General features: G+C 38.1%; 1 protein-coding gene across 1 annotated transcript in view; it reads left to right on the forward strand.

Moving 5' to 3' along the window:
- LOC122790541 (extracellular calcium-sensing receptor-like) overlaps positions 1-27500 on the forward strand; it is a 557593-nt gene that overhangs the window by 5436 nt on the left and 524657 nt on the right. The window contains exon 2 of the mRNA XM_044058091.1: positions 21860-22151. Within this exon, the coding sequence (XP_043914026.1) occupies positions 21860-22151 (292 nt within the window). The remainder of the gene's footprint in view (positions 1-21859; positions 22152-27500) is intronic.

The following is a 27500-nucleotide window of genomic DNA, read 5'->3' on the forward strand; positions in this document are numbered from 1 at the left end:
TGAAAAGGAGATGCTGACTCTTCTCCCATAGTCATGGAGGTAATGGGGAAGGGAGAAGCCAAAGCCCAGAAGCAACAAAGGTCAGTAAATGTCTTCCACAATTTACAGAGGGGGATAATTTTAATAGTTTCATTCATATGTTTGAAAGCATGTGTAAACAGTATAATGTTGACCAAGGGCTCTGGGTACGGTTTCTGACCCCCTTACTCCATGTAAATCTTTAACTGTACTTACTAAACCATCTGATATTGATTGCTTAAATTGTAATACAGTCAAAATGTGTTTGCTAGAATGTTTTAAGTTAACACTTGAAGCTTATAGGAAAAAAGTTCATGAGCATAGATGCAAGGCAGATGAAAGTATGTGTGAATATGTTGCTGAACTAAGCACTTATTTTCATAGGTGAGTGAGTGGATGTCAGGTCACCACTTTTGAAGGGCTGACAGACCCTTTGGTGATGGAACAGGCCCTTAGCACTTTGTCTGAGGACATGAGAATCTGGTTAACTGAAAGACAATGCACTACTGCAGATGAGTTGGGGAAGAAGGGAGACCTATACTTAGCAAGCAGGGCATCACTGCACAGGAAAAAGACACCCAATGCAGCTCATGGGTCTCAGAAAACCCATAATGGGCAGCCCTGACTGCCCCAACAAAGTCCACCAGTAGAAGGGGAAGCCACTAGTCCAAGTTCACAGCCTGGACCAAGAGTTAAATGTTTTAAATGTAACCAGTGGGGCCATGTAGCATATAGATATCCATGGAGTCAAGGTGGGGACAAAAGGTGGGAGAACCAATAAGTGGGAATGACAAAATGCCAACAGTAGGTTGTCTCAAGACAACAAGGGTACCAAACTACCACAAGAGGTTATATATCCTATCTTAGTGAATGGGAAAGAGGCCAGGTTTAAGAGTGACACAGCCTCTGACCTAACCATTGTGAAGCCTGCAATGGTTACAGAGGAGTACCCCATTACAAATACCTCTGGCTATGGTTCACCTTGACTGTGAGAGTGTAAAAGGAAGCAAGCAAGTTGGTGTGTTTGAGGATAGTCATGCAGATGTCCTGATAAGGAATGATTTTGATAATGCAGTACTGTGTGTGCATGCAGTTACATGCAGTCAGGCTTGGAGACAAGCATGTGGGTCTGGTAGCCTGGGGAAGACCCAGACAGACTGCACACTTGCAGCCAGGACTGGTGAGGTGGTTACTTCAGGGAGGGACCTACCCAGTAGCAGTGAGACTGAAAGTGAGCCACAGATGCTTGTGGATACTGATGTTCCCTTCGACAGAGTGACTGCAAGGGCAGAGATGAGTAATAGTAGTACCCAGGATGACAGTGAGGCATGGCTGTCAGAGGATACCAGACTTCCTGGGGAAGGGGAGCTGGGAAGGGTTACTAAGAGAGTTGAGACAGGCTCAGCTCTAAGACCCCACATTACAAGGTTCGAGGGAGGTAGCTAGTGAGGCACCTGATTCTCAAGGGAAGGGGGAATCTGTACACTGGGACAAAGGGTTGCTGTATAGAGAGTGGACCCCTGAGGGAGGGCCAAAGAGTGAGAGTGTACAGCAGTTGGTAATGCCTAGATCCTGCCTTCTGGCACTTCTATCCATAACCCATGATATTGTCTTTGCAGGTCATATGGGCATAAAATGTACAAAGAGACGTATTATGCAGAACTTTTATTGGCCTGGGATTTCCAGAGATGTAACAGGGTACTGCAGGACCTATGAGCAGTCCCAAAAGGTGGGAAAGGCAGGAGACAAGGTGAAAGCTCTTTTGATGCCTTTGCCTGTGATTGAGAAGCCATTTCAGAGGGTAGCTATGGATATTGTGGGGCCTCTGAGTACCCCAAGTTACACAGGTAAAAAGTATATCCTAGTGGTAGTAGATCATACTACCAGATACCCTGATGCAGTGGCTTTGTCCTCCATTGAGGCAGAAAAGGTGGCAAATGCTTTGTTATAGATTTTCAGCAAGGTATGTTTCCCAAAAGAAGTACTGACAGACAGAGGTGCCAATTTCATGCCAGACCTGCTGGCTTGTCTGTGGAAGTGCTGTGGGGTGAAACACCTAAAGACCACCCCCTACCACCCTCAGACTAATGGTCTTGGTGAGAGGTTAAATTCTACACTCAAGATGATGCTACTGGCATTTGCAGACCAGTTTAAGAGGGAGTGTGACAAATATTTGCCCCACCTGTTGTTTGCTTATAGAGAGGTACCCCAGGAATCCACAGGTTTTTCACCATTTGAGTTGCTGTATGGTCATAGTGTGAGGGGACCTCTAGATTTAATTTGAGATGAGTGGGAGGGTGAGTGTGAATCCCAAAAATGAGTCTGCTGTGGCATATGTCCTACATGTCTGGACAAGGCTCAGGGAGCTAATGGGTTTGGCCCAGGAGAACCTGGCAGAAGCCAATCAGCAGAAAGGTCTGGTATGACAGGAATGTTCGAGCAAGAGAGTATGCTGTAGGGAAGCAGGTAATGCTTCATATTCCTGTAAGACACAGCAAGCTGCAGACAGCCTCGGATGGACCCTAAAAGGTGGTAAGGAAGGTCAGTGATGTTAATTACATCATAGAAATGCTATGCATTAGGTTGGGGTACAAATTGTGCCATATTAACATGATGAAACCTTATCATGATAGGGAGATCCTTGTGATGAGTATTTGCAGTGAATGGCAGGAGGAGTCTGAGGGGGATCTCTCCTCAGTGACAGTTGAACTGACACCTCAGTAGAAGGGGTAGCAATTTCCCAGCAGTTATCCCCTACCCTGGTTTGAGAAATCCAAGCAGTGTTAAAGGAGTTTGGGGGCATGTTCACTGGGAAACCAGGGTGCAACCACATGGTGCATCACCATGTGGATACAGGACTCCAAAGGCCTATTAAACAGACCCCTTATAGGGTGCCTGAGAGAGTCAAACAGACTCTGAGGGAGGAGATACAGGAAATCTTGGAACTAGGGGTAATTCAGGAGTCCAGCAGTCTCTGAGCCTCCCCAGTGGTGCTGGTACTAAAGCAGGATGGCAGCACCAGGTTCTATGTGGACTACAGGAAATTAAATAGTCACACAGAGTCAGATGCTTACCCCATACCTAGAACAGATGAATCCCTAAAGTAGCTGGGTGGGGCTAAGTATCTTACCACCATTGATCTTACCAAGGGTTACTGGCAGGTGCTCTTGACTTCCAGTGCTAGAGAGAGGTCAGCCTTTGTGAATCCCTTTGGCGTGTATGAGTGCACTAACATGCCCTTTGGGATGACAAATATCCCAGAGACTTTTCAGTGGTCAGTAAATCATATCCTAGCAAGAGCAGGAGATTTTCCCCTTGCTTACCTAGCTGATATTGCCATCTACAACCATTCCTGACAAGAGCATCTTCAGCATGTCCGGAAGGTGTTGAGCAGACTACAGAGGGCAGGGTTGACCATTAAGCCCAGAAAATGTCAGGTGGGTATGGTAGAGGTCTCCTACCTGGGGCATAGAGTGGGGAGTGGTAAGATCAGGCCAGAACCTGCCAAAGTAGAAGCCATTCAGGCATGTCCTGTCATTGTTACCAAAATGCAGGTGGGGGCATTCTTAGGGGGAGCGGGGTACTACAGAAAGTTTGTCAAAAACTATCATACCATAGCTGCTCCCCTGACAGATCTGACAAGGAAAAACAGGCCAGATAAGGTAGTCTGGACCCCAGCATATCAGCAGGCATTCCAGAAGCTTAAAGGAGCTTTGGGAGGACCCCCTGTGTTAGCCAGTCCAGATTACTGAAAATAATTTGTTGTGCAGGTGGATGCTTCAAACCATGGGGTGGGGGCTGTACTTAGGTGTCTTCAGAGGGAGAAGAGCACCCAATGGTATATCTCAGTCATAGGCTGCAACCCAGGGAGGAATAATATGCAGCTGTAGAAAAGGAATGCCTCGCCATAGTGTGGGCACTGCAGAAACTTCTACCTTATCTGTATGGAAGGAAATTCACTGTACTTACAAACCACAATCCCTTAACATGGCTACACTGAACCAGCCAGAAAAATGCCAAGTTACTAAGGTGGAGCCTAGGGTTGCAAGCATATGATATGATGGTGCAGCACCATAGTGGGGTTAGCAATGCCAATGCAGATGGGGTCTCAAGACAGGGAATGGGGTAGTGTATTCACAGATAGACTAACCCCTTTCAAGCAACATTTCTCAAGAGTCACTTGAAAAACTAGCTTGAGTTTTCAGGGAGGGGAGAAATGTGACATTTACAGCTCAGCTATCTGGAATTGTGTAAATAATCATATGTCATTTGTGAATATTAATATGATTCATATGTTTGTCTTACAAATGTAAGAGAACTATATGTTATGTGTATATTAAACTACTGGTGCAGAAGTGTGTGTAGAACTGTATGCTATGTACTGAACTTCAACAATGTAACCACAGTCTATCCTACTGGAAAAGAGCAGAAATGTATATAAATTATATACCTGTTCAAATGTATGTTTTAATAGCAGAAGCTGGAACCTACAGAGTTAACTTGCAAAGCCTCAATAATATAAGTTGAAATTAATTTAAGACTGTGTTATCTCTCAGTTTCAGCAAAAAGACAGGATGTCTAGAGATAGAAGCTTTTCTATTGTCTTGAAACAGAAATAATCACTAAGTTTAAAATATAAAAGTGTTTGTTTTCTAACTTCCAGTTATGAGCAAATATCTGTGAGATATGTACTTCTCACACAGATATGCTAAAATTTTATTAAGTTTCTGTTAGCATGGGAACTGAAGGCAGGTGGCAAAGAGTGATGTCATCTGAGCTGACCCAGCAGTAATGTTTGATAGTAATGTAAGAACTCTCACAGAAACATATTTTGCAATTTTGTATTTTGTCTTTGTCCTGGAAACATCCATCTTGAGCACTTCTGCCTTGCTCTGTAAGTCTAGGGTACAGTAATTTATTTTAGAGATAGATAGGAATATAGTAAAGACTGGTTTGGATGTTTTTCTGTATTTATTTGAGACTAACCTGCAATGTTGTTTTAAAATATTTCCTGTCATTCTGAACTCTGTAGTTACTGTGTTGTTTGAGTATTGTTTTGTTCTTTTATTATTTATTATTAAATATATTTAAACCTATCTTTGTGGCTGATATTTGTGTGACATATTTAATCTCTTAGGGTACTTGCATATGTACTTGGTGACACTGTACAGGCCACTCCTAATTAGCTTTGGTAACACTTACCATTTGGATAATAGTAACATTACACAGTAGAATTGGGCACTCTTTGTAAGGGCCTTAGAGTAGCTGATAACTAGAGGTTGGTGGCAGTGCCAACTACCTTATAGTCTGGGCAGAAGGAGGCATAGCTAGTAAACCTGTGCCAGCCTTCCCTAGGAGTGTCTGTGTTTTGTATATAAATCAAATCTCAAAGTGTGTGTGTGTGTGTGTGTGTGTGTGTGTGTGTGTGTGTGTGCGTGCGTGCGTGCGTGCGTGTGTGTGTGTGTGTGTGTGTGTGTGTGTGTGTGTGTGTGTGTGTGTGTGTCAGCTACTTGGACAGGGACACAAAGCACTGGTGGGACAGAGAGGGTGCTGGAGGTTTTGACTTGAGTAATCAACTGAGATCTTAACCCTATAGCTGTGCCAGTGGGGAGTCTTATTGGGGATCTAAGAGGCAGAAACCATCCCCAGACTGACTGTGATCTCTATGTGCTCTTAATGGAAATTGTACTTTACTGTGTGTATACTTACATCCTCCCAATGTGTACATCCCTCACTGGTGCTACTGGTGAGGATTGAGGCTCCTTGATTACTGGGCCAGTGCAAGGGTGTCACAGTAATTACTGAAATATTTACCACTACATTTTTATTTATTTCTTCAAGCAGCTGTTTCCTTTCAGGCATATTTGTGTGTGCATATGTCACTATTAGTAAAGTTTCTCGTGCCACAAATTCCCAAGTGATCCTCATGTCACATCTACTATTTTTATTTCCTCAAATCTTATCAGAATCACTATCCCAGAACATGTCTCTTTTCTCACATACTTTTAATTTTCCTTCCCAATTTTGCCTGAAGTTTTTGTCTTTTTTCTCCATCACACACCATGGCAGGGATTCATGAAGGCCTACACCTTGCACTAAGCCTGCCTCAATGCGCAGTGAGAAGCATGCTGCATGCGATTCAGGAAACAGCAGTTCATGTTGCTCCCATATGCAAAACAAGGGTCAGCTGTTGAATACACTAATGAGAAAGAATAAAAAGCTGAATTGCATGCTAATTAAGCAAATAATTATAGTGGATGATTCAGAAATGTATACAATGAGTGCTGTACTTCTTAACTGTCCAGATTTTTGCAGAATGTACAGGTTTTGCCATACATATTTGGTCTGTTCAACATAAAATCTGTGATGTCCTGCAAATCATCAGGGAATGTGATAACTAAGTAATGACAGACATTTGAGTTCTGGACTTCACAGCCATCAGAAAATGCATGCTAAATCAAAAACTGTTACTGTCCACACTTTGTAAGTTTATAGGAGCAATATGTAAGATAGATCCCTGATTTTGTGCCTTTCCCCCTATTATTTGTGGCTTTGTCAAGATTACTTGTACTAAGAGGTTGTGAGGTATGACAAGAGCCTACATGTCACAATCCCTTTAGCTGTGAATTCCAAGCCTTGTTACAGCTACAAGGGCACTTTGAAAATATCAGGGGTTGCTGCAGACATCATAAAATTGTATATGCAACAGGGTCTCATACCAGGTGCTGCTGCTACTTCTGCTGTCAGTCCTTATCTATGAAGGCATTGGGTGTTCAGACCACTTTTGACCTACTATGGATATGCCACACATAGCCCTCCAGAACATCCACTATCAAAGCTCTCACATAAAAACACAAACCACACACCCACTTTTGCAGAGTCTCTCAAAAGAAATCTACCCAAACAGCAGAGACATCCAAGGCAAAAACTCACTCGACCACCACAGCACAGCACAAATCACAAAACACATAGCTCACCTACACAATGTGCCCCTCAACCTAAACACCTAAGGCAAAACAGCTTCCATAATACACTAATCATAGCTGACTCGATAGTGAGGCACACTGATGTCCCACTCACTAGGTTGAATAAGGAGAAGGTAAAAGTCAGCTGTCTATCAGGTGCCAGAATCTGACACATAACACATACACTCATGTCAATCCACAACAAGTACAAGTATGACTCTATCACTGTCCATGTGGGTGTGAATGACCTGAGATGCACCTCCCTGGACTACATGAAAAGAGACATGGAGGAGCTCTCAAATTATGTGGCCCAGGCAGGTATGACCCTAGCCCTGAGCAGCATCCTACCATCACCCAGAATGATACTGCAGTACAAGCAGAAAATGATTGACTTCAAAAAATTGACTACGTTTCTGGTGTCATTCTAAGGGGATCCATTACCTGTCTGCATGGAATGACATGACTGATAGCCTCGATGCTTTGCCAGAGATGGCCTGCATCTGTCACCGCTGGGGTTCCAGATACTGGCTAAGGCTCTTGTCACCCCTATAGTGCCTTTTTTAGGTGATGTTCCAAAGACCAAATTGCCACTGTAAATGCAATCTGAGGGTCATGCTGCTCAACACTAGAAGTCTAAATCTCGAGATGCACGCACTTGCTCAAAGCACTCATCAAAATGGAGAACATCGACATTTGTGCTGTAACAGAGATCTGGTTTAAAGCAGCAGAAAGCACCCCTGTACTACCAGGCTATAACTCATTCCACACCTTTCGGCCCAAGAACATGGACCGAAGCTCCAAAGGTGGTGGTGTCTCCATATTCATAAAGGATATGCACACCTCCAGACTAGTATCCCAGCATAATGTATCTCAGATACTTCAGGTACAACTAACTTTGGCCAAAAGTGGTAACAATACAACAGAAAAAGACCACTTGTCCTGAAGGAGGCAACACACAGCTGGAGCAATAATATGTCCTTTAATGAAAATCACAGCTCACAGCAGAAAAAATGCTTTAAAAACTACACTAAAGCTTATTTCTGGGAAATAGAAAACATATTTAAGAGTCATTATTATAAATATATCAGATATTACACTAGATTTCTCAACGATATATTTATTTTATGGGATGGACAAGAGGAGACCATTGATGAATTTATTAAGTATCTTAACAATACTAGCCAGTTTTTGAAATTTACATACAATTATAACAAAGAGGGGTTGTCCTACCTTGATACATTTATATCAAGTAGTAGTGAAGGATTTGTGTCACAAATTTTTAGAAAGGACACCTTTTCAAACAATTATTTGGAATTTACAAGCAACCATCCATTCAAGACAAAAAAAAGTATTTTTAAAGGACAATGTATTCGGGCAGCACACATGACATCAAATTATAGAGAGATGTTAAATGTAATATAATTTATTAGTAGGCTGTTCGTTAATAGAGGATATCCACCCCAGTTAATAGAAGAAGTTAAAACATATGTAATGGGGGAATGGGGTAAAAAATATGTCCCAGTTCTGGGAAAACCTCTAAAGAAAGAAGTAGCATTGGAAGTGGATACCGAATACAAAAGAGCATGCATTTTGGAATACACACCCCAAACTACCAACATTAAGGACATTTTGAAAAAATATTGGAACATTTTTACACTTGATCAAGATCTGAGTAGAATTGTTTGTGATGCTCCCATATTTGTATATAAGATGGGTTTGAATTTAAAACATCTATTAAGAGAAACCTAAGAGGGTGGAAGAGATATCCTTACATCACGGGGGAACCCGGAAATGTGGAAGATGCGCTTACTGTCAGGTTATATTAGAACAGCATGGTGTAGTGTTGGACAATATTAACAAAACAAAAATTGTTTTTAGGAGAGGTAACTGTAACACAAAGAATGTTGTGTATATGGCAAAATGCTCAACATGTCCTTGTTTTTACATTGGTAAAACAGAACGCATGTTTAAGAAGAGAATTTATGAGCATTTATATTCCATTAAGAAGAAAGATAGTACTAATGCACTTTTTAGGCACATACAGTATACAGATAGCACACATCACTTTAGATTTGCCATTATAGAGATGGTTACTATGAATTTGAGAGAAGGTAACTTGAGGGCACATTTAGCTGAGAGAGAAGCTAAATGGCAAATTTTAACTGATGCATCAACATTGCCCGGATTAAATGATTATATTACACTAAAACCGTTTTTACAGAATGAACATTAGTATATGAATTGTAGTATTTATTAATAAATATAATTAGTGGTTTTAAATTATATATTTATAGATATATAAGATTATTATATTAATGAATTTGAATTTTGAAGTTTTTATATGCATATTTATATAATTTATAATCTAAGGATTTTAATATTTAATATTTTATATCAGCATAGTTACACTTCTTAAATCATTGACTCATGAATTATTTATACTATATTACCTATGTATTTAAAATAATGGATGCACTTACTATAACACACAACTGAATTGACTTGTATGCATTTTCACGTGTTATGTTTTAATTTTATTTATATTATGCAATACAATGTCCTGAAAACATGCATTGTAGTACACAGTATAGCTGTTGTTAAATTTGGCATCATATATTTTTATATTTTTATATTTTTTTTATTTCATATTTAGACCCTTTAGGCACCGTTGTTTCACAATGTACAAATGGAATTGAATTAATAGGGAATGTACTATAGAATGACAGTAATTCGTTCTATTGCACAGCAGTATGCCCTGATAGTTGACATGTACGAACATATTATAATGTTTCAATTTTTTTAGTTTTTTAAAAAAAACTTTCAAGGTTTTTAAAAGTATGGTTATAAAATACTCATTCATAAATTATGGATTGACATGTACGAATTACTCTGGTAACCGAGATGTTAACATCAAATATCTGTATAAGTAATATTTATATTACGAAATGTAGAGATCTATTCCTTTAAATTATTATTTAGAAATGGTGCCAAGTTGTGTTTAAATAGCGATGATTAAATTGATTAATTGATTCTAATGAAGTCCACATGCTGGTGGATGAAAGTACTTGATCTGTATTCATGAAATAAGCTTTAGTTTGGTTTTTAAAGCATTTTTTCTGCTGTGAGCTGTGATTTTCATTAAAGGACGTATTACAACTAACATTGGGTAAGACAGTGATTCAGGTCAGAACCTGCTATAGGTCCTAAACCATGTCCCAAGACTCTCACTCCAGGTTCCTAAGCACCCTGGAAACTATTAGAGTCCAACCCAACACTCTCGTACTAGGTGACTTCAACTATGCCACCATCAACTGGGAAAACTACTCATGCACCAATACACTGGCCCAATGCTTCCTGGAAATCATCAGTTCCAATGCACTGGACCAGGTCATTCTTACTCCCACTAGAGGAAGCAACAGGTTTACTATCAAATGACTGAAAATCAAAAGTCTGAATCCTAAAAAGACTGGAAATTCAAAATATTGGATGATGGAATTTGCCCCTTTTCTACTGTTGTGCAATCTTGGAATTTGTATATATATTTAGCAGGGGGTGTGGGGGCTGCAGCCCCCCACATGTGGGGAGCAGGGGGGCTTTCCCCTTGCATTAAAAATGTATTCAATATTTTGAATTTTCAGTCTTTTTGGGATTCAGTCTTTTGATTTTTCAGTTATTTGATAGTAAACAGAAGCAACATCCTTGACCTGGTTATTACTAACATGGGCAACCATTGCTCTACACCAATAGTCAATACTTCCCTGGTTAAATCTGACCACAAACTAATCGCCATGGAAATCCACATCTCATCCACACCCCCACAAAAGTAACCATCATGAAAAACTTCTCCAAAGCTGACTTTGAGCTCCTAAAAACAGATGTGGCTAACTTCACGGCACCCATGTCAATGTTAAATAGATTCATGACTGCCATATCATACACCAATGCACTGTACAAACACATACATAAATGCATGGAAATAGCCATATCCAACAGAACCAAGATGCTCTATTCAAAAAAATGGAAGCCATTATGGTAGTCCCCTGCCATTAATAAACTCTACAACAGAAGGAAGAAACTGTTGCAGAAAAAGGTGAAGTCCCAAGACTGGAAAAACTCTCTTATTATCCTCAACAAAAAGTTGAGATCCTCATCAAAACCTCTAAAGCCAGCTATGATGGCACAATTGCAGCAGACATTAAAGCAGGCACAAATCCTTCGATGGTTATATCAAGAATCTCTGTGGCAATACCCAGGTTTGCTTTGAGTTACTGCACAATGGTACCCCCTATATTGAGCTAACAGATATTGCCAACATACTGGACCACAGATTCAATGCCAACTTTACCCCCCCAAAGGACCAATCACAATACCAGAGGAATGCCAGGCACACAGCCTTATTGCAGCACAGGTTAAAGATGTATTTTCCAAGGCCAAGAATACAGCTTCCATGGGACCCGACAGTGTCCCTGGATGTGTTCTACATGAACTACAAAGTGAATTGGCATCACATCTGTGTGCCCTATTCAATCACAGCCTCACCTCAGGCTTTGTCCCTACAGAATGGTGCACTGCTACACTCATCCCTCTCCATAAAGGGGGAGCAACTACAGACCCTGGGAATTATCGCCCCATTATCTTGACAAGTCTGATATGTAAGGCTATGGAGCACATCATCATGGACCTAATTAACAAGGATATAGAGAATCTCCAAACTCTAGAGCCCACTCGATTTGGTTTTGTGAAAGGTAGATCATGCCTGCTCACCCTGGTTGACTTCTTTGAGTCAGTCACTAGAGCTGTGGAGGAGGGCAAGGCAGTTCATACAGCCTACCTCGATCTGGCCAAGGCCTTTGATAAAATTCCCCACTCAGGAATTATTGATAAACTCACCAAACTAGGCATCAACCCCTATATCACTAGGTGGGTTGCAAATTGGCTCACAGATAGAACCCACAGTGTGAAAGTAGCAGACTCCAAGTCAGACTGCTGACCAGTTATGAATGGAGTCCCACAGGGATCAGTCCTGGGTCCTCTCCTGTTTGGCACCTATGTCTCAGAAGACCAGGCCAACACGGAGAGACTCTGGCTGACCAGATTCGCAGATGACTGCAAGCTGGGCACCATTATTAACTCCCCAAGTGATGTAGACATCCTACAGAAAGGCCTCACTGAGACCAATGACTAGAGTCGAAACCATGGCCTTAAGCTTAATGCCAAAAACCGTGTCATCATCCCCTTTGAGAAAAACTAATTTCCAACTAATTACCACATAGATGGAAGACCACTGAACACTGAAGATGGTATAAGAAATCTGGGGACACAGGTTGACAGCAACCTCTCCTTTAACCGCCACATTGCCATTGTGGTCAGAAAGTCCTTCTATGTGGCACATCTCATTACGAAGGGTTTTGAATCTTCCCTCATTAGCTCAGTCATCAAGTATAATGCCCCATTTGGCATGTACCTTACTAGACACATGCAACAGCTGGAAAGGAAGTACCTCAAGAAGAGGATCATAGCCTTAAACACATGTCCTACACAGACAGACTCAAAAAACTCCAGCTATTCTCTGTCTCATATCGTCTACTAAGAGGGGATGTCTGCTTGACTTACAAAGCCATGTCTGACCCAGCTCTGTTAGAAATGCTACATCTAAAGAAATGCCAATCTCTCTGCACCACACACTCCAGAGTCCTCAGACTTATTACCACAATCAACAGAACATGCTGGAGGGACAGGTTCATAACGCAGAGACTGTCCATGCTCTGGAATAGACTTCCCATACATATCAAACAGAGCACCTCACTGGTCCTCTTCAAGAGAAATCTTGATGAGTGGATGGAAAATAGAAACTTCACCCCGGGGATCACTCCAGTGGCTCTGCTTGATAGAAGCACTGGGAACTAATGTTGGGCAGCATGATGCCAGGGCACATCTATGGGCTAGGCTTGTAAAGGCTTCAGGGCCATTAACCTAGTACACACCTATGAACCTACGAACCTAAGACATAGAAATAATAGAGTGATACATGGTGGACAGGGATATCATAGAGCAAATAGTAAATGTCTGCTATCCTAACTTGAGGCAATAAACCACTTCTGTTGTGTAAGTATAGTAGCCCATTACCAGCCTAAACAATGCCATGACTGTCTAGCACAGAAAAGTGTCCATACTTTTTTATTTATTATTTATTTTCTGTTCTGTATAGCCTCAAAAGCAACAGAGTGGAAAAGAGAGATGCATTAGGAGAGAATACAATTCTCAGAGAGGTGTGAGGTAAGCATTACTCAGGTTGAATGCTCAGAAATTAATATCACTTTATCGATATTAAGGGTATCACTCCATACTTGCCTAGCATGATGACTAATAAGTAGACATACTCTATATATAACAAACATACATTCCTGCTTAAGCAGCTGTTTAACCATTGCATTAGCAATATTTCAATCAACTTAGTTAACCTTGTTTTGAGTGTTTGAATCCAAGTAGCAGCAATTACTGTATACTACCTAAAAGTGTGTTATTCTGCACTTATTAAGTTATTATAACACTGTGATCATTTAACGCTGACATTTCAGGAGATGGTATGCATAAAGTATATATGCAATTGTCATACAGTGCGTTGCACAATGTGTATAATACTGAAAAGATTACCAAGTATTTTAACACACATGCATGGCTGCACATTCATATGTGCATGTGACAAGCCAAATTATCTGGCAATATTGATGGATGTGCTATATTAAAATAACATGTCATTTATGATGTTTTCTACGTTGTCCCTCCACATATCATATTTGTCTCTCTACCTCTCTGTCTCTCTCTGCTTTTTTATTTAATTGACATTTGGGCCAACATTTCTGCTGCAACATGAATGACCACCAGCATTTGGAGCTAGACTGACAACAGGGGATCAAACTGCCATCCCTCCACAGTGGCTGTGGCACCACCACCACTACAGGAAGCACAGACACCAAGCACTTTTGGATTAGAACCTGTCAGCATTGCCTCCACAACTCCTATACTACCCGCACAACTTTTTTTGAAGTAGCTGTGCCCCAGAGGGGGTTGGTGCATTGGGACCCCCTTGGAATAGTTGCAGTACAGATAGTGATTATATCACCGATCAAGAGCTGTCCAGGTTGCTAGAGGCCATAACAGAGAAGAGACTCAGTGCCTGCATCAGCAGAATACAAAAAGTCTTGCACTGAATAGCCAGATTGGCAACCCCATCCAGTGCTGCTTCAGGTGTCTGTGACAAAATACTGTGATGAGTGTGAGGACTGTGTTCTCACAGTATGCATGCTAGATGAGGATGCACCCCCAAAGTCTCCCTATCTATTCTCAATCCTGGGGTGCTCCAACCTTTTGTGTTCATCAACAACACATATGTCTTTTATGCCCTATATGTCTTCCCCTGCTACCTAACTTACCCTACCTACCTACTCCTCTTTTCACTAACTACCTGCCTCAACACTCCACTCTCTCAAAAAAAAAAAAAATTGGTTCGGTGTGTAGCTCTCCATTTCACTTATGTGTGTGTATAACACTCCTGATTTGGTTCAATTGGCGACACGACATAATTAAGGTGTTGCAGTGCACCCCTCATGTGCTGACTATCTGAGTTTCTCACATTATTTGTACAAATAGACAGTAAGCTTGTAAAAAAGTGGATAGGTATGGTGCTCTCCCACTACCTTCCTGTACATTCCTTTATCCTTCCCCTAGTGCCCTACCCTCTGCTTGTCCCCCATTTTCACCAGTGTCCTATTAATTATTTTTTACATCTTTAGTCTAGTGGAAAAATACATTTGCACACCAGAGACATGGCAGAAATGTCCCATAAACCAAACTCTCTATTTCTGTACAGAGAATTTGCACTGATATGGCACAGCAGTGCTGAGTAAAGGTAAAAGACCATTCATACCCTGCGGCAAAAACTGAAAATTTTACTTTCTACTTCATTGGCTTAAAAAACCTTTAGGTGGATTGTAAGGGATTTGTTTCCAGCATTATGCCCAATATTAATTAATGTTTTCTTTGTTACATTTTCCCTAATAAACAACTACATAGATACCTTATTCCATTGCCAGAATCCCACCTCTCCCTTTATGTAGTATACCTGCTCATACGTTTACACAACTAAGTGCAATGGATCTGGGCAAAGACAATTGTAATGGGTGGACAAGTGCACAAAAAATAGAAATACATTACAATTATTTCTCCTACGGACATATGAAACTGCTATAACAAAAGTATCCCTGACATGTATTTTTTGAAGGGCGTAAAAGTGTGATACATACATATACAGTAGTATGTACTGACTTCAGTACTCAGTGATTAGCTAGAACAATAAAGACTGTAAAAGGAGCACAACAATATTATGAGTTAAACATCTGGCAGTCTCCAAATATGTGGACAGTAAAGAGGTATGCTCCTCCATTATCCATATTATGAGCACTTTAATTATGTCAGATGTTTAACTGAAGACAGAATACATTGCCATCTGACACGTGTCATGAAATGGCTCAGAATCAGAAATGTCTGTATGTCTGTATTCATTATTTGTGTGTCACTTGGCAGGGAGCACTAAAGACAACTGTTATTTCACATTCTAAATTCAAAATCTGAAAACATAATCATTGCAACAGACTGCTAATGCAAACCCTTCAAGTTTGTGCTTCATGTGATATCAGATACATTTCTGTCTATGGCATCATTGGTTGATATATAGCTTTATGAACAATTAAGCTATGTAGGCATGTGTTCAAGTCTTGAAACCAAAAACCAAAAAAAAAACTCAATAAAAATAAGAAACCCATAGGCCACAGAGACTCTGACAGGTACAACAGCCAGTAAACATGCAGTAAAATACAAAACGGTACAAAAACATGTGAATTAGCACTTTTGTTTATTAAATATAAACTCCACTTAAATAACATCAGGTAAAAAGTCACATGGAAAAATAAAATCACATGATAAAAACTCACATGATAGAAATCGCATGATCACCTGGTTGACAAGCTCTATGCAAAGCAAAAAATTAAAAGTGACAAAACACATTTTAAAAACCAGATAAGACAGATAAAATTGTAAATACATCTTAAATAAGATCTAAATAAAATTTAAATAAAACTACCTCTTTAAAGCCTTCAGTTTTATTAAACAGGAAATAGATGTAACCCCATTAATCCCCAGCCAGCTACCAGCATTTAATTGCAGTTGCCAATACAATTCACATTTTTCTAAAAGTAGCTGCCAGGGACCACGACACAGTTCCATTGGCACCTGCTCTATAACCACAAACTTAAAAGTGTGTCCAGGAAAGGTGCTGGTGTACCTAGCTAAAGCATTGCTTTTTTATCCTTAATATAATTGTTATGTTCCCATAGATGATCTTTAAAACAGTGTTCAGTTTTGCCTATATAATAGGCTGAACAACAGTCACACAAAGCAGCATAAGCAACACCCTTGGTAAGGCAGATACACTCTTCTTTCATCTTACACTTAAAATCATTAATATTAAATTGCTCACAACAAAGAATAAATTTGCACATAGAACAGTTCCCACACTTAGACATCTTAAAATTTGTAACATCATTTTTCATGCTATGAGTGCCAAAATGCTCAACCAAATGTGTACATTTCCGTCCTTTCCTGAAGGTAATGAAAAATTGTTCACCCACTTTACCAGCAGTCTGGCTATCATCCTTTGAAATATCCCACTTTTTATAAAGAATATCTCAAATCAGGTTACTGTCCATGTTGCACTGGTAATAAATGAGCTGATCAAAACTGCATCACTCCTGCAAGCACTGTTGGAAGGGCCAATACAGGAATTAATGTTGTTATACAAAATTATACTCTGGTCCATCAACTACACAGATGTATCAGGAGAATTGGCAAGTTCCTGAGGGGGGATGCTGTAAAATGGGATTTAAATGCCCACAATCTCTTTTGTTGATCACCTCATACATCAGCATTTTCATCACTATAAATTATATAGTCCTCTCTACTGTGATGATCTGCTGTATGAGTATATTATATTGACTGTACTTATATAAAGGATACAACTTTCACTGAACTATAATTAGGAAGAAAACAAAATGTCACCAAACAGAGATTAGTACCAGGTGTCTTTAAGTCTGCAGATGTCTTATTTTTCTTCTTCCCACTGCATTCTTCTTTCCTTTTTTCTTTTCATTATTCCACTTTTTAAAAGATAATAAGGCATAAAAACTGCATGGATATGTTTTAAAGTTAACTAGTTTAATTTTAAATGTTCTATTTTTGTGTTTCTGTTGCTTGTTTTAACATTCTAAAAGTTCATTTCCTGTAAATGAGGGTTAAAGTTCAAAATGCATTTCCTGTAGCACAGGCAACTTGAATATGGAATGTAGACTGTTATACATTGAAACACAGCTTGAGGTATGTGAAAAAACATTCTAAAGCAATTTATCTAACACTAGGTGGGAAAGAGGACTGAAAAGAAGCAGTTACTGTAAAAAAAGTCAACAACATCTCTAATTCTTTGAATAAGAGCCCAAGCAATGAGCACACACCACACAACTTAAACTTATTAAAAAGCAAGTAAAGTAAAGTATATAAATGATTTTCATGCAGCCAAAACAACTCAACACAACACCCACTGCACATAGATAAAGCTTATCACATAGAACCACTTCTCAACTACAATAACCACAAATAAAAAAAAGATTACCTGAAATTATTTATAGAAAGTATAAATTCAGTGGATTAGTTAAACATGTTAATATACCCCCTCCACACACACACACACACACACACACACACACACACACACACACACACACACACACACATACAAACTACTGTCTATGTTTGAAAATAATGTTAGAGAGAATTAAAATGGGACGTATAAATAATAGTAATAATAACATATATACACTATTTTTGATACTTTAGAAAATGAATTTTGATAAAGTATAAACATTTTTGTTTGTTTTATCCTGTATTTGATGATGATGAACTGTAATAGATGACAAAACTGAATACATGTGAGAAAGCTAAGCAAAATAGAAAATGAGAGAAACATTATTTTCATTTTGTAATTATTTTTGACCTTTGAAGACTAGCCATTTTTTGTTGCTTGTCTCTTTATGATGACAAGAGTCCAATCCATATCTTCTAATTGATCAAAAGTTTCTTTTTCTGAGAAAAGTCCACTACATCTTCTAGAGAATTAAACGTTTTCTGAACTTCTGGTAAAAATATCCTAATTCTGAATGGAAAATTAGCTGAGCTTCAATGTTTAGCTTCTTTAAGTCTTTTATGAATGGAATACTTTCCTTTTGGTCATAACAGATGCAGTACAGTCATTGTCAAACTTGATAGTGTTGTTATTTATTTTTATCAAAAAGTTAGCTCAAGCAGTCTTCAGTACCATGTCCTTGGCTTGCCTGGAGAGAAATTTTACAATAATAGATCTGGGGACTGGAGAATTTCTCTTCAAGGAAGAAGTCGAAAGAGCTCAAAGGGTTCTCTGAATACCAAAAGAGAGAGCTTCTGGTAGATTTAGAATTTTAGGCATCAAGTTAGTTAAAAATTGCAACATATTATCTCCTTCTTTTTTTTCTGGTATTCCATATATCCTAATATTATCCTAATATTATTTCTTCTAGATCTACTTTCTAAGTTCTCTTGTTTTTTCCCTAAGCAAAGTATTTTATTTAAACAGGAATTCTGTGTGGTTCTCACTCTTTGAGATTTAATATGTCTTCTATTGCTGAGATCTGAACAGATTGTTGTTTTATGATCTCTTTTAACATTTCTGTTTGTTTCTTGGAATCTTATTTTATATTGTCCATTTTGATCTCAAGTTATACAATTTAACAGAAAGTTCCTGGATACTGCCCATTATAGACTGTAGTTCCTTTTTCACTGAGTTGTCTTGAGAGTTTACTTTTGTATGGCTCATTCTGTCACAACAGTCATTAAAATGCCTGACAGGAAAAAAAAATCAAAGAAAAAAATATACAAATGTGATTATTCTTTCAAATACTTGTTCACATTTGGTTAAAAGACTCAAAATGTATATGAAAATAAGTTTTTGTTAAGTTTGTATAAAATCCTGTCAGAAAAAAAAATAAAGCAGAGCTAAGACTTTGTGCTGTTAGCCATTTGCCATCTTGTCCCCACCCCTAAACTTCTTTTTTTACATTTTGCCTTTGTGGTCTTATTTTTTGAATTGTGAAATTTATCATATCAGGTATCTCTGCATGTCTTTCTCTTCAAATATGTTTGGAGCTGCACTTTTTGTATTGATTAGTTTGATTGTCTTCTCTGCACACATATTGCACAACATCAGAGTTACTTTGCTTTCCCATGTTCATGGTTCTTTTCATAATTTTCAATAACCTCTGTTTTTTGTACTTTATCTTTTCTCACTCCCACTGTTGCTTTCTTTTCCATGCAGCATGATGTTTCATCATCTAGATAATTTTCCATGATCTGCTGCATTAAGGATCATAAATTATCTGTAGATTTTAACAATTCTTCTTGTGCAAATTGTTTTCTGAATAGAAATTGTTTTTTTTTTGGGAGGCTACCTTTTCCTTCTACCATGAGGGAGGGTCAGCCACAGCCTGAGCCTGGCCTAAACTTGTGGCAGGAATGTTCCAAAGTCTGAGAATTCTAGTCTTCCTTTTTGTTCCAGTCCTTGCATCATTGTACCTACCAGCAGTAGGTACTTTTTTTTGTATTCTTGAACATGTGAACTGAGGCCTTTTTTTATTTTTTGATCTACCTTACCCCATTCTTTATAACAGTTTATATATCAGAGTCATCTTGGTGATATTTTATAAAAACAAGGTCTACCACATAAAGGTACTCACCAAGATCTGAGGATAATTTTAGTTTCAATGACACTGTTATCATTTTCTTGCTAATTCCATCTCTCCATTTGGACCCCTTTTCATCTGAAAGAGAAAACTGGTACTTCAAGCAGATCATAACAATATACCTGACTGTCTGTAGTATCAGATCTCACATGCAAGTGAAGATGTTCTGCCAGTCAAGAGGAATCCATGGGGGGAGAGAACAATGATCATGCTTATCCATATTTTTTTTGTTTTGTTTTGTTTTCAGTGCCACGTGTGTCTTATAGTGGACATTTCTTAAAGCACACTGTTTGGATGAATGCAACTGTGCCTATGAGCTTGCTTGTACAGCATGCCTTTACTTTTGTTAGGAAGGTGAAAATGCATTCATAACTGAGTTGTTACCTGTCATTTGTTCATTCTCATATTCATCATACAGTTGGCAATACAGTACCAAAGAGCATTAGGGACTTTCAGTTTCATCTATATGCTGGGTCTATATTATATCAGTGAACGCTTAAAAAAGCGAATGCTGATTGATCGACCTTATGTAAGCAAAAGCTTACAATCTCGAACTGTCAGATCAGTGATTTTTTTCCTAGGGAAAAAAAATTGCTGATCCAAAACACATACACACAACACAAGCACACCAAACAAACAGAAATCCACACACATGCACCTAAAATCTGACACCTAACCCTGCACTAAACTATGCACACATGACTAACTATCCACTTACCTTAACCCAAACCCTAACCCTAAGGTCCGTCACTATCGCATACTCACCTCACCCGCTCCCTAACCCTAACTCACCTAAATCCGCCCTAACCATCATGTCCACACAATCGCACACATACCTAACCCAAGCCCTAACTCACCTAAACCACCCTAACACTCACATCCACACAATCGCACACTTACCTGAATCTGACCCATATCTTTCCACCACAGCACTGAAAATACCGAAGCAACAGAAACGGACAACCAAATTCTTTCCCTAGGAAAAAATTTGAGTTTCTGCTGCTTCGATATTTTTCACTTTCGCTAAAATAAGGTCGATCAATCAGCGTTCGATTGTTTAAGCGTTCACTGATCTAATATAGATCCTATATGCCAATGCTGATAATACAGGCAACCTTAATGCCTGTAGCACCAATGCTGAGAAACAGACTGAGATGTGGTGATGGACAGCTTCAGGTGAACTTATTAGGTAGGTACTGGCCTTAGCAGCACTTAAAATATGCAGGAAATGGGCAATAAGATTCATTATATATAATGTTTCTGAATCTTAATACTTGCATATTGAGTAGGGGATCTAAAGTAGATTAGAAGCACTGGTATTGTTTGGAAAGGGGTGGATGTACCCTGTCCCCACCACTGATATAAGGTCTTAATTTGGGGAAGGATTGAAATTTGGAATGTACCATGAATGAAAGTTGGTGACTTTCTACTATTCTACTTTGTATCTTTCATAATCTGTCCTATAGTAATGTTTACAAGTATCTAGATTTCACTGATGTCTGCATACTATTACATGTTGTGTACCAATTACGGTGCATGCACACTTGATCACATACAATATCACTGATATATGTACTAGTTATAAAACTTTTAACCTGTATGTACTAGTTATAAAACTTTTAACCTTGATGTAACTAAATGAGAAAGTAGTGTTTAGTTAAGCTAAACCTAATCAACCTCATTCACATGGCTACTTGTGTTATTAAAGTTAATACTTAGGGAGTTCATCTTGCTACTTTATGGAGATGTTTAATGCAACATTACCTCCTTTGATATATTTTAATATGAGATACATATGCAGAGGCAGCTCTTTTTACCAAGGAATACAGCATTTTATTGTGATATACTACAAAACAGAGCTAACACATCTGAAAGAAGTAAGGAATTAAAATGTATAATACAAAATATAGGCAGCACATAATCCAATAAAAAAAAAGAATAGGTATAAAAAATACAGACTCAATTAAAGTCTTTTGTAAATATTTTATTTTGTTTTAGGTTTCGATATGTAGCATTTGTCTATGAGCAAGCTATGATTTTTGCTATTGAGGAAGTAAATCAAAGTTATGACCTGCTACCCAATTTTACTCTGGGGTACCAGATATATGATTCGTGCTATGCACTGGCAAAATCCTTAGAGGGGACCTTTTGGTTGCTTAATGGACAGGAGAATTCATTTCCAAATTATTTCTGTCGGTTACGGTCACAGAATTCAGTGATTATTGGAGACTCCTCATCAGAAAGGGTTATTGCTATGGCTAGAATTCTAGGACTCACCAGATATCCACAAGTAAGAGCCACTATAAAATATATTTTCTAGTGATTCTATGCATCCTTTTATCTATTTTGCTTTCTATATTTTTATTTCTGTATCTCTTTTCATATCACTATTTCTATTTTTACTACCCTTCTCTGCTTTAGTCTGTATATATACTAGTCTTTCTTTTTTTCTTTTTTGTTTTTCCTTACTGCATAAGCTCTAATGCTTACTCTTCACATTTTTTTGCTCATAATTGTTTATTGTTCTTGCATAGCACCTGCAGCTGTTGTGATCCTTCTCACATTACTTGCACTGCCTATGTATCTATTGTCTTCCAATAGTCTGTTTGAGTATATTATGCCTTTATTAAAGCTTTTTTGCAAGACAATTTTTGCTTTACATATACAATCGTATTAAATGACCTAGTTGGAAAGACTTCCCATCCACTAGGCAAAATACTAATCAGTATATAAAGTTCTAAATTTCTCCACACTTTTTTCATACAGATAAATTAGAATATTTTGTTTTACTACACTTTCCAAAATATATAAGTTTGTAAGTTCTATAAGTAATCAAAAGTGTTTAGTCTGAATGGTCATCAAAGAAGAAAGTTTGCAAAATCATTGGGTCATAAATTTTTATTCCCATCCACGAATCCAAAAGTCTGTTCAAAGAACTAATATTCTCAGCTTTTTAACAGAATCTGGAAGCTTGTTCCACAATACCACCAACATAATAGTTATGAATGAGTACCTAAGTTTGGCTTGAGACATAGGAATACTAAATCTTAAATAGTATGCTTATATATCTTACTAGATAGATATGTCAATATTAAAAATTGTCTGTAATTCAGAATAATGATAAACCTTAAATACAAACAACAGTATGCCACATATATATTGAGAGTGGATGGAATACAATTTTAAGACTTAACATCGGTTCATATAATTCATCTGTTTGACATTAGATATTCTTTTAAGTGTTAAGTTAAGCCACCCTACTCAAGCTAAAAGCTCCATTAAAATCTGATATTGTTTGAACATGGGTTTTAAAGGAAGAAAATATGCAATTTACATCACAGTAGTAAGATTTTTAAGAACAAAACCTTCATACCATTATGCCTAATATTTCCACATCTTTTGGATGAAAATTAAAAAAAAAACAGAAATCCTCATATCTTTATAACTATTATCTTCTAATACTGGAGATAAAGATACAATTATTGGACACATTTTTACTTGGTTTTCCGGAATACATGACATTGCATTTATTTTGACTAAACTGAAAACCCATGTACTTCACCCACTTCCTAATTTTAAACATATAAGATTTAATAACTCCCAAATCATCCCTATTATTGAAAAGAAGGAAAGCAATCATACAATCATCATCATCATACTTGGAAATCCAGCAATAAGAATCTCTAGGGATATTAAATAACACTAATTATCAGCAGGGTCTATGTTGGCACCTTGAATTGAACACATCTCTTCTTTACCAGTTAGCTAATTAACAATCCAAGTAAATAAATAAGGATTCATTTTTAAATATTTTAATTCTTTAAGACTCATGATGTGTGAAAGTAAATCAAACGCCTTGGTTAAAACCAAGTAGATGGCACCTATCCAGAACCCTGGTTATTTTATCTTAGAAAGAATTCAGTTTAATTAAAGATGAATGCTCATGAATGAATCATGTTGAGAGGGGTCCTACTTTTTAAAATTCATTTCTTTCTCTAGATAATGAATAAGAAATCTTTCAAAGCATTTCCCCGAATGGATGCCAAGCTAACAGGATAGTAATGCAGCACATCTTGTAAACTACCTGTCTAATGTATTGTGGTAACAAGGGATTGTTTCTATGAGGGTAGAACAGTACCTTTGATAGGCATTTATTAAATAAACTAAACAAGAGTAGTTCTAAAGTGTCTAATAAGTTAACTATATGTATTAAATATATATTATGAGGAGTCATGGTGGCTGATTTACTAATCTTCTTTAATAACATTTTTGGGATGTTGAGGGTAGTCAAAGGACATGATCTTACCTTAGTTTCTTTTTCTAATTTCTAAATGTTCTTATTTCTAGATTCTTTATTAACATTAGCCATATAACTTAAGTAATTATTAGAAAATATGTATTAAAGATATTAGCAATAGTTTTACTATTTAGATATAGTTACCCTTTGAATGTCAATAGAATTTAATGGGGATGTTATTTTACTGATACTTCTATCTATCTATCTATCTATCTATCTATCTATCTATCTATCTATCTATCTAATCTGTCAGTATCCTCCTCCAAATTGTTCGCATAAACACTTTTTTCAAGTATGATTAGAGGCTTTAGTTCCCTCCCACATTTCTTTATGTTGCCCTTGTTAAATCTAGTAGAATACTTCTTATATTGTAACCATAATCTTCTCGTCTTCTTATATCACTTGTGAAGATATAAATTCCACCAGTAAGGAAGATTTTTACTACTGTTAAATAATTTGTATAATGCCGTACTTGCAACATTTTTTTCCTCAAAATCCATTCAACGTGATCATAACCCAAACAAACCTCATTTGCCAAATGATAAGTTAAAATTAATTATACTAAATTTTAAATAGTAATAATCTATAAGACTATCCCTGGGATTTGTGCAAAGCCTACACAGAGTTTATGTGTGTGCAAGGTGAGCGGCAGCACTAATTATATATTTATACTGCATACCACATTTAAACATAAATAAGCATGGTTTTGTGGCTGGCAACCAGGAAATCATGCAACGCACCACAGATATCAAACCTGTTTAACTCAGAGCACAGTAAGTTAGCGGGTTTCAAGGGAATGTCACGATGATCACCAGGACTTAACATATAATATTTCTCATAGCTCTCAATCTTAGTGCAAGAAATCTGGACAAAGCACAACATAATGGGGGAACAATGACCCAGAAATAGGGACAGCTTTTACATATTAGCTCTTTAAAATTAGAATTGAGCTAGAACAACAGAGGGGTTTATATTAAGATACATTTTCTGAAGGATTTGAAGTCTGAAACTCAAATGTATGCAATTATTGAGTGACATCAATTTTGTGATAAACCCAGTGATATGACAGAAAACCAAAGTTTTTGTAAGGAACACACCAAAAGATATATAAGGCAAACATCTGAAGATTCTACAAAAATCTGGACAGTTGAGAGGTATGATAGATGTGTATATGGTCCAAACACAGTACAGGACAGTGTATCTACAGTGCAGACTATTGTGATATCCAATTCCTGGCATTCTGTACTAAGTTGTGTAAATAATCTGTAAGTGTACATGGACTGCCATGTAAAATAAACATTCAGAGGAAGTGTGTGTATTGAATAGGGACACACAGATGAATTGTAGGGAAAGCGGACAGGTGAAATAACTTAATGTACAGCAGATGAGGGGATGTCAGTGGAGGACAGTTATAGCAGCAACACCAATCACATATCAATTTGGTACGGTAGGGACTGCACAGTGAAAATGAGTATTATGTGACTGTCAAACAAGGTGACAAAACAGTGCAGAAGATGTCTGTGTGAGATAAGCATCCTTATATGAGCAATGCAGAGGACATCTATCAGGGATGTGATATGCAAATGAGGAAGGGTGCATACTGTGAAGCATGTAAACTGATTTGCCTGAATATGAGTGTAATCTCAGCAAAGGTCACCAGCAAATGGGACACAGGTGAAAGGCTCATGGACAATATTAAAAGAAGCAAGCAGAATCATGGTCAATATTAGAATAATATCACTAGTAATCCCATATCTCTGACATTACATACATGATTTAGAGTGATCAGAGATTCTGCACAAACACACTTGCACAACGATTATGACATGTCCGCACTCTAGAAGGGTAATCAAGCACACAGTCATGGCATTGGAACATCTGCTGGATGTGTTAGGGAGACACTGCTATACCTGTATGCGACATTATGATCAATACAGGCTAGTTGACTGGTGTGCATGGCAGATATGTATGGCACAATTCACACTGTCATGAATGTTACCCAACCCATCAATGTTGTCAAGCAGCTATATAGGTACTGTGTGCATCACCGGAACAGGTAGCACACATGCATCTGGTGTAACATACTTAGTAGTTGTGCTGCATACAAGAAGATAGTCAGCACTGTGACCACATGCTGGTGGATGTTCCACTTACCATTTACCCCAGGACACAGGTGACATACCTATTGGTCTGATTCGAGAGTGTGATGTCTACATTATACTTGGGTTGTGTGTTTTCCTGATGTAACAGATCCCCCCATGTTTTTGTGTCATTGCAGGTATTGTCATGGCTGTGGCAGCAATCTTTGGGGTGTGTTGATACTGTCTGTATTATACTGATATCACAGCTGGAATTAATGATTGCCCACAATCTGAAGTCCTTCAGATAGCTGTTTGGACACAAGATGTGTATGTCATCTGTGATTTCTGTCACTTAAATAATGGACAGGAAAGGGCCTAGCAGGCAGCCCTGATGTGTAGACATGATCAAAGGACCTGAAATAGAGGTCATTCTACACATTTCAACATATTTAGATGCCACATACATAATACAGTGGTTTACCCACTTAGTAATATAGGTGTTTATGGCCACTTCTGACAGTGCTGAGTGATTACCTCCATACAGATTTCTGTCAAATGCCTTAGTCTTGTCAAGGTCAAAAGGATAATAGTATTGCAATCATACATGCACTTGATGACCTCTTTGAGGACATCTAACAGATGTAACAGAAATGTTATAGCATTAACAACTCACACAGGTCTGTTGCACACAGATGGGATGTTACTAGTGCCCATTTAGAAAAGGTCCATGATGACATGTTGGTCTACATCACAGATGAGGAGAGTCAGGATGTGTCAATAAATGCATGCATCGGGTGCTGTCCCCACAACTCAGAAGGATGCTTGTTTATGTACACCCTTCTACAGGAGCATAGTCTGTGTGGACAGCATGCTGAAGTGTGTATTTAACTATGTCAGGAAGGTGTATGTGCTGAGTCATATGATAGATGACCTGTAATGGTGCCACATCCCATTAATTCTGTGTGGTAGGCCTGGATGAGGGTAAGACAGTTAATAATGTCTAACCTGATCTGGCCTAGGGTTTGAATACAATCTCCCAAGCAGGTATCATTGAGAAACTCTCCCAGCTGGGGGTTAAACCTTACATCAGCAGATGGGTAACCGATTGGCTCACTAACAGAACATATACTGTGAAAGTTGGTTAATTAACCTGTACCAGAAGAGCTATCACCACTGACATATTTCAGAGATCTGTGCTTGGCCCTTTACTGTTTGGAATCTATTTCTCGACAGTTAAATAAAAAAAGTATACTGTCTTTGC

Source organism: Protopterus annectens, chromosome 16.part0 (genome assembly GCF_019279795.1).
Source record: "Protopterus annectens isolate FY-2018-M chromosome 16.part0, PAN1.0, whole genome shotgun sequence".
Classification (NCBI taxonomy): domain Eukaryota; kingdom Metazoa; phylum Chordata; order Ceratodontiformes; family Protopteridae; genus Protopterus; species Protopterus annectens.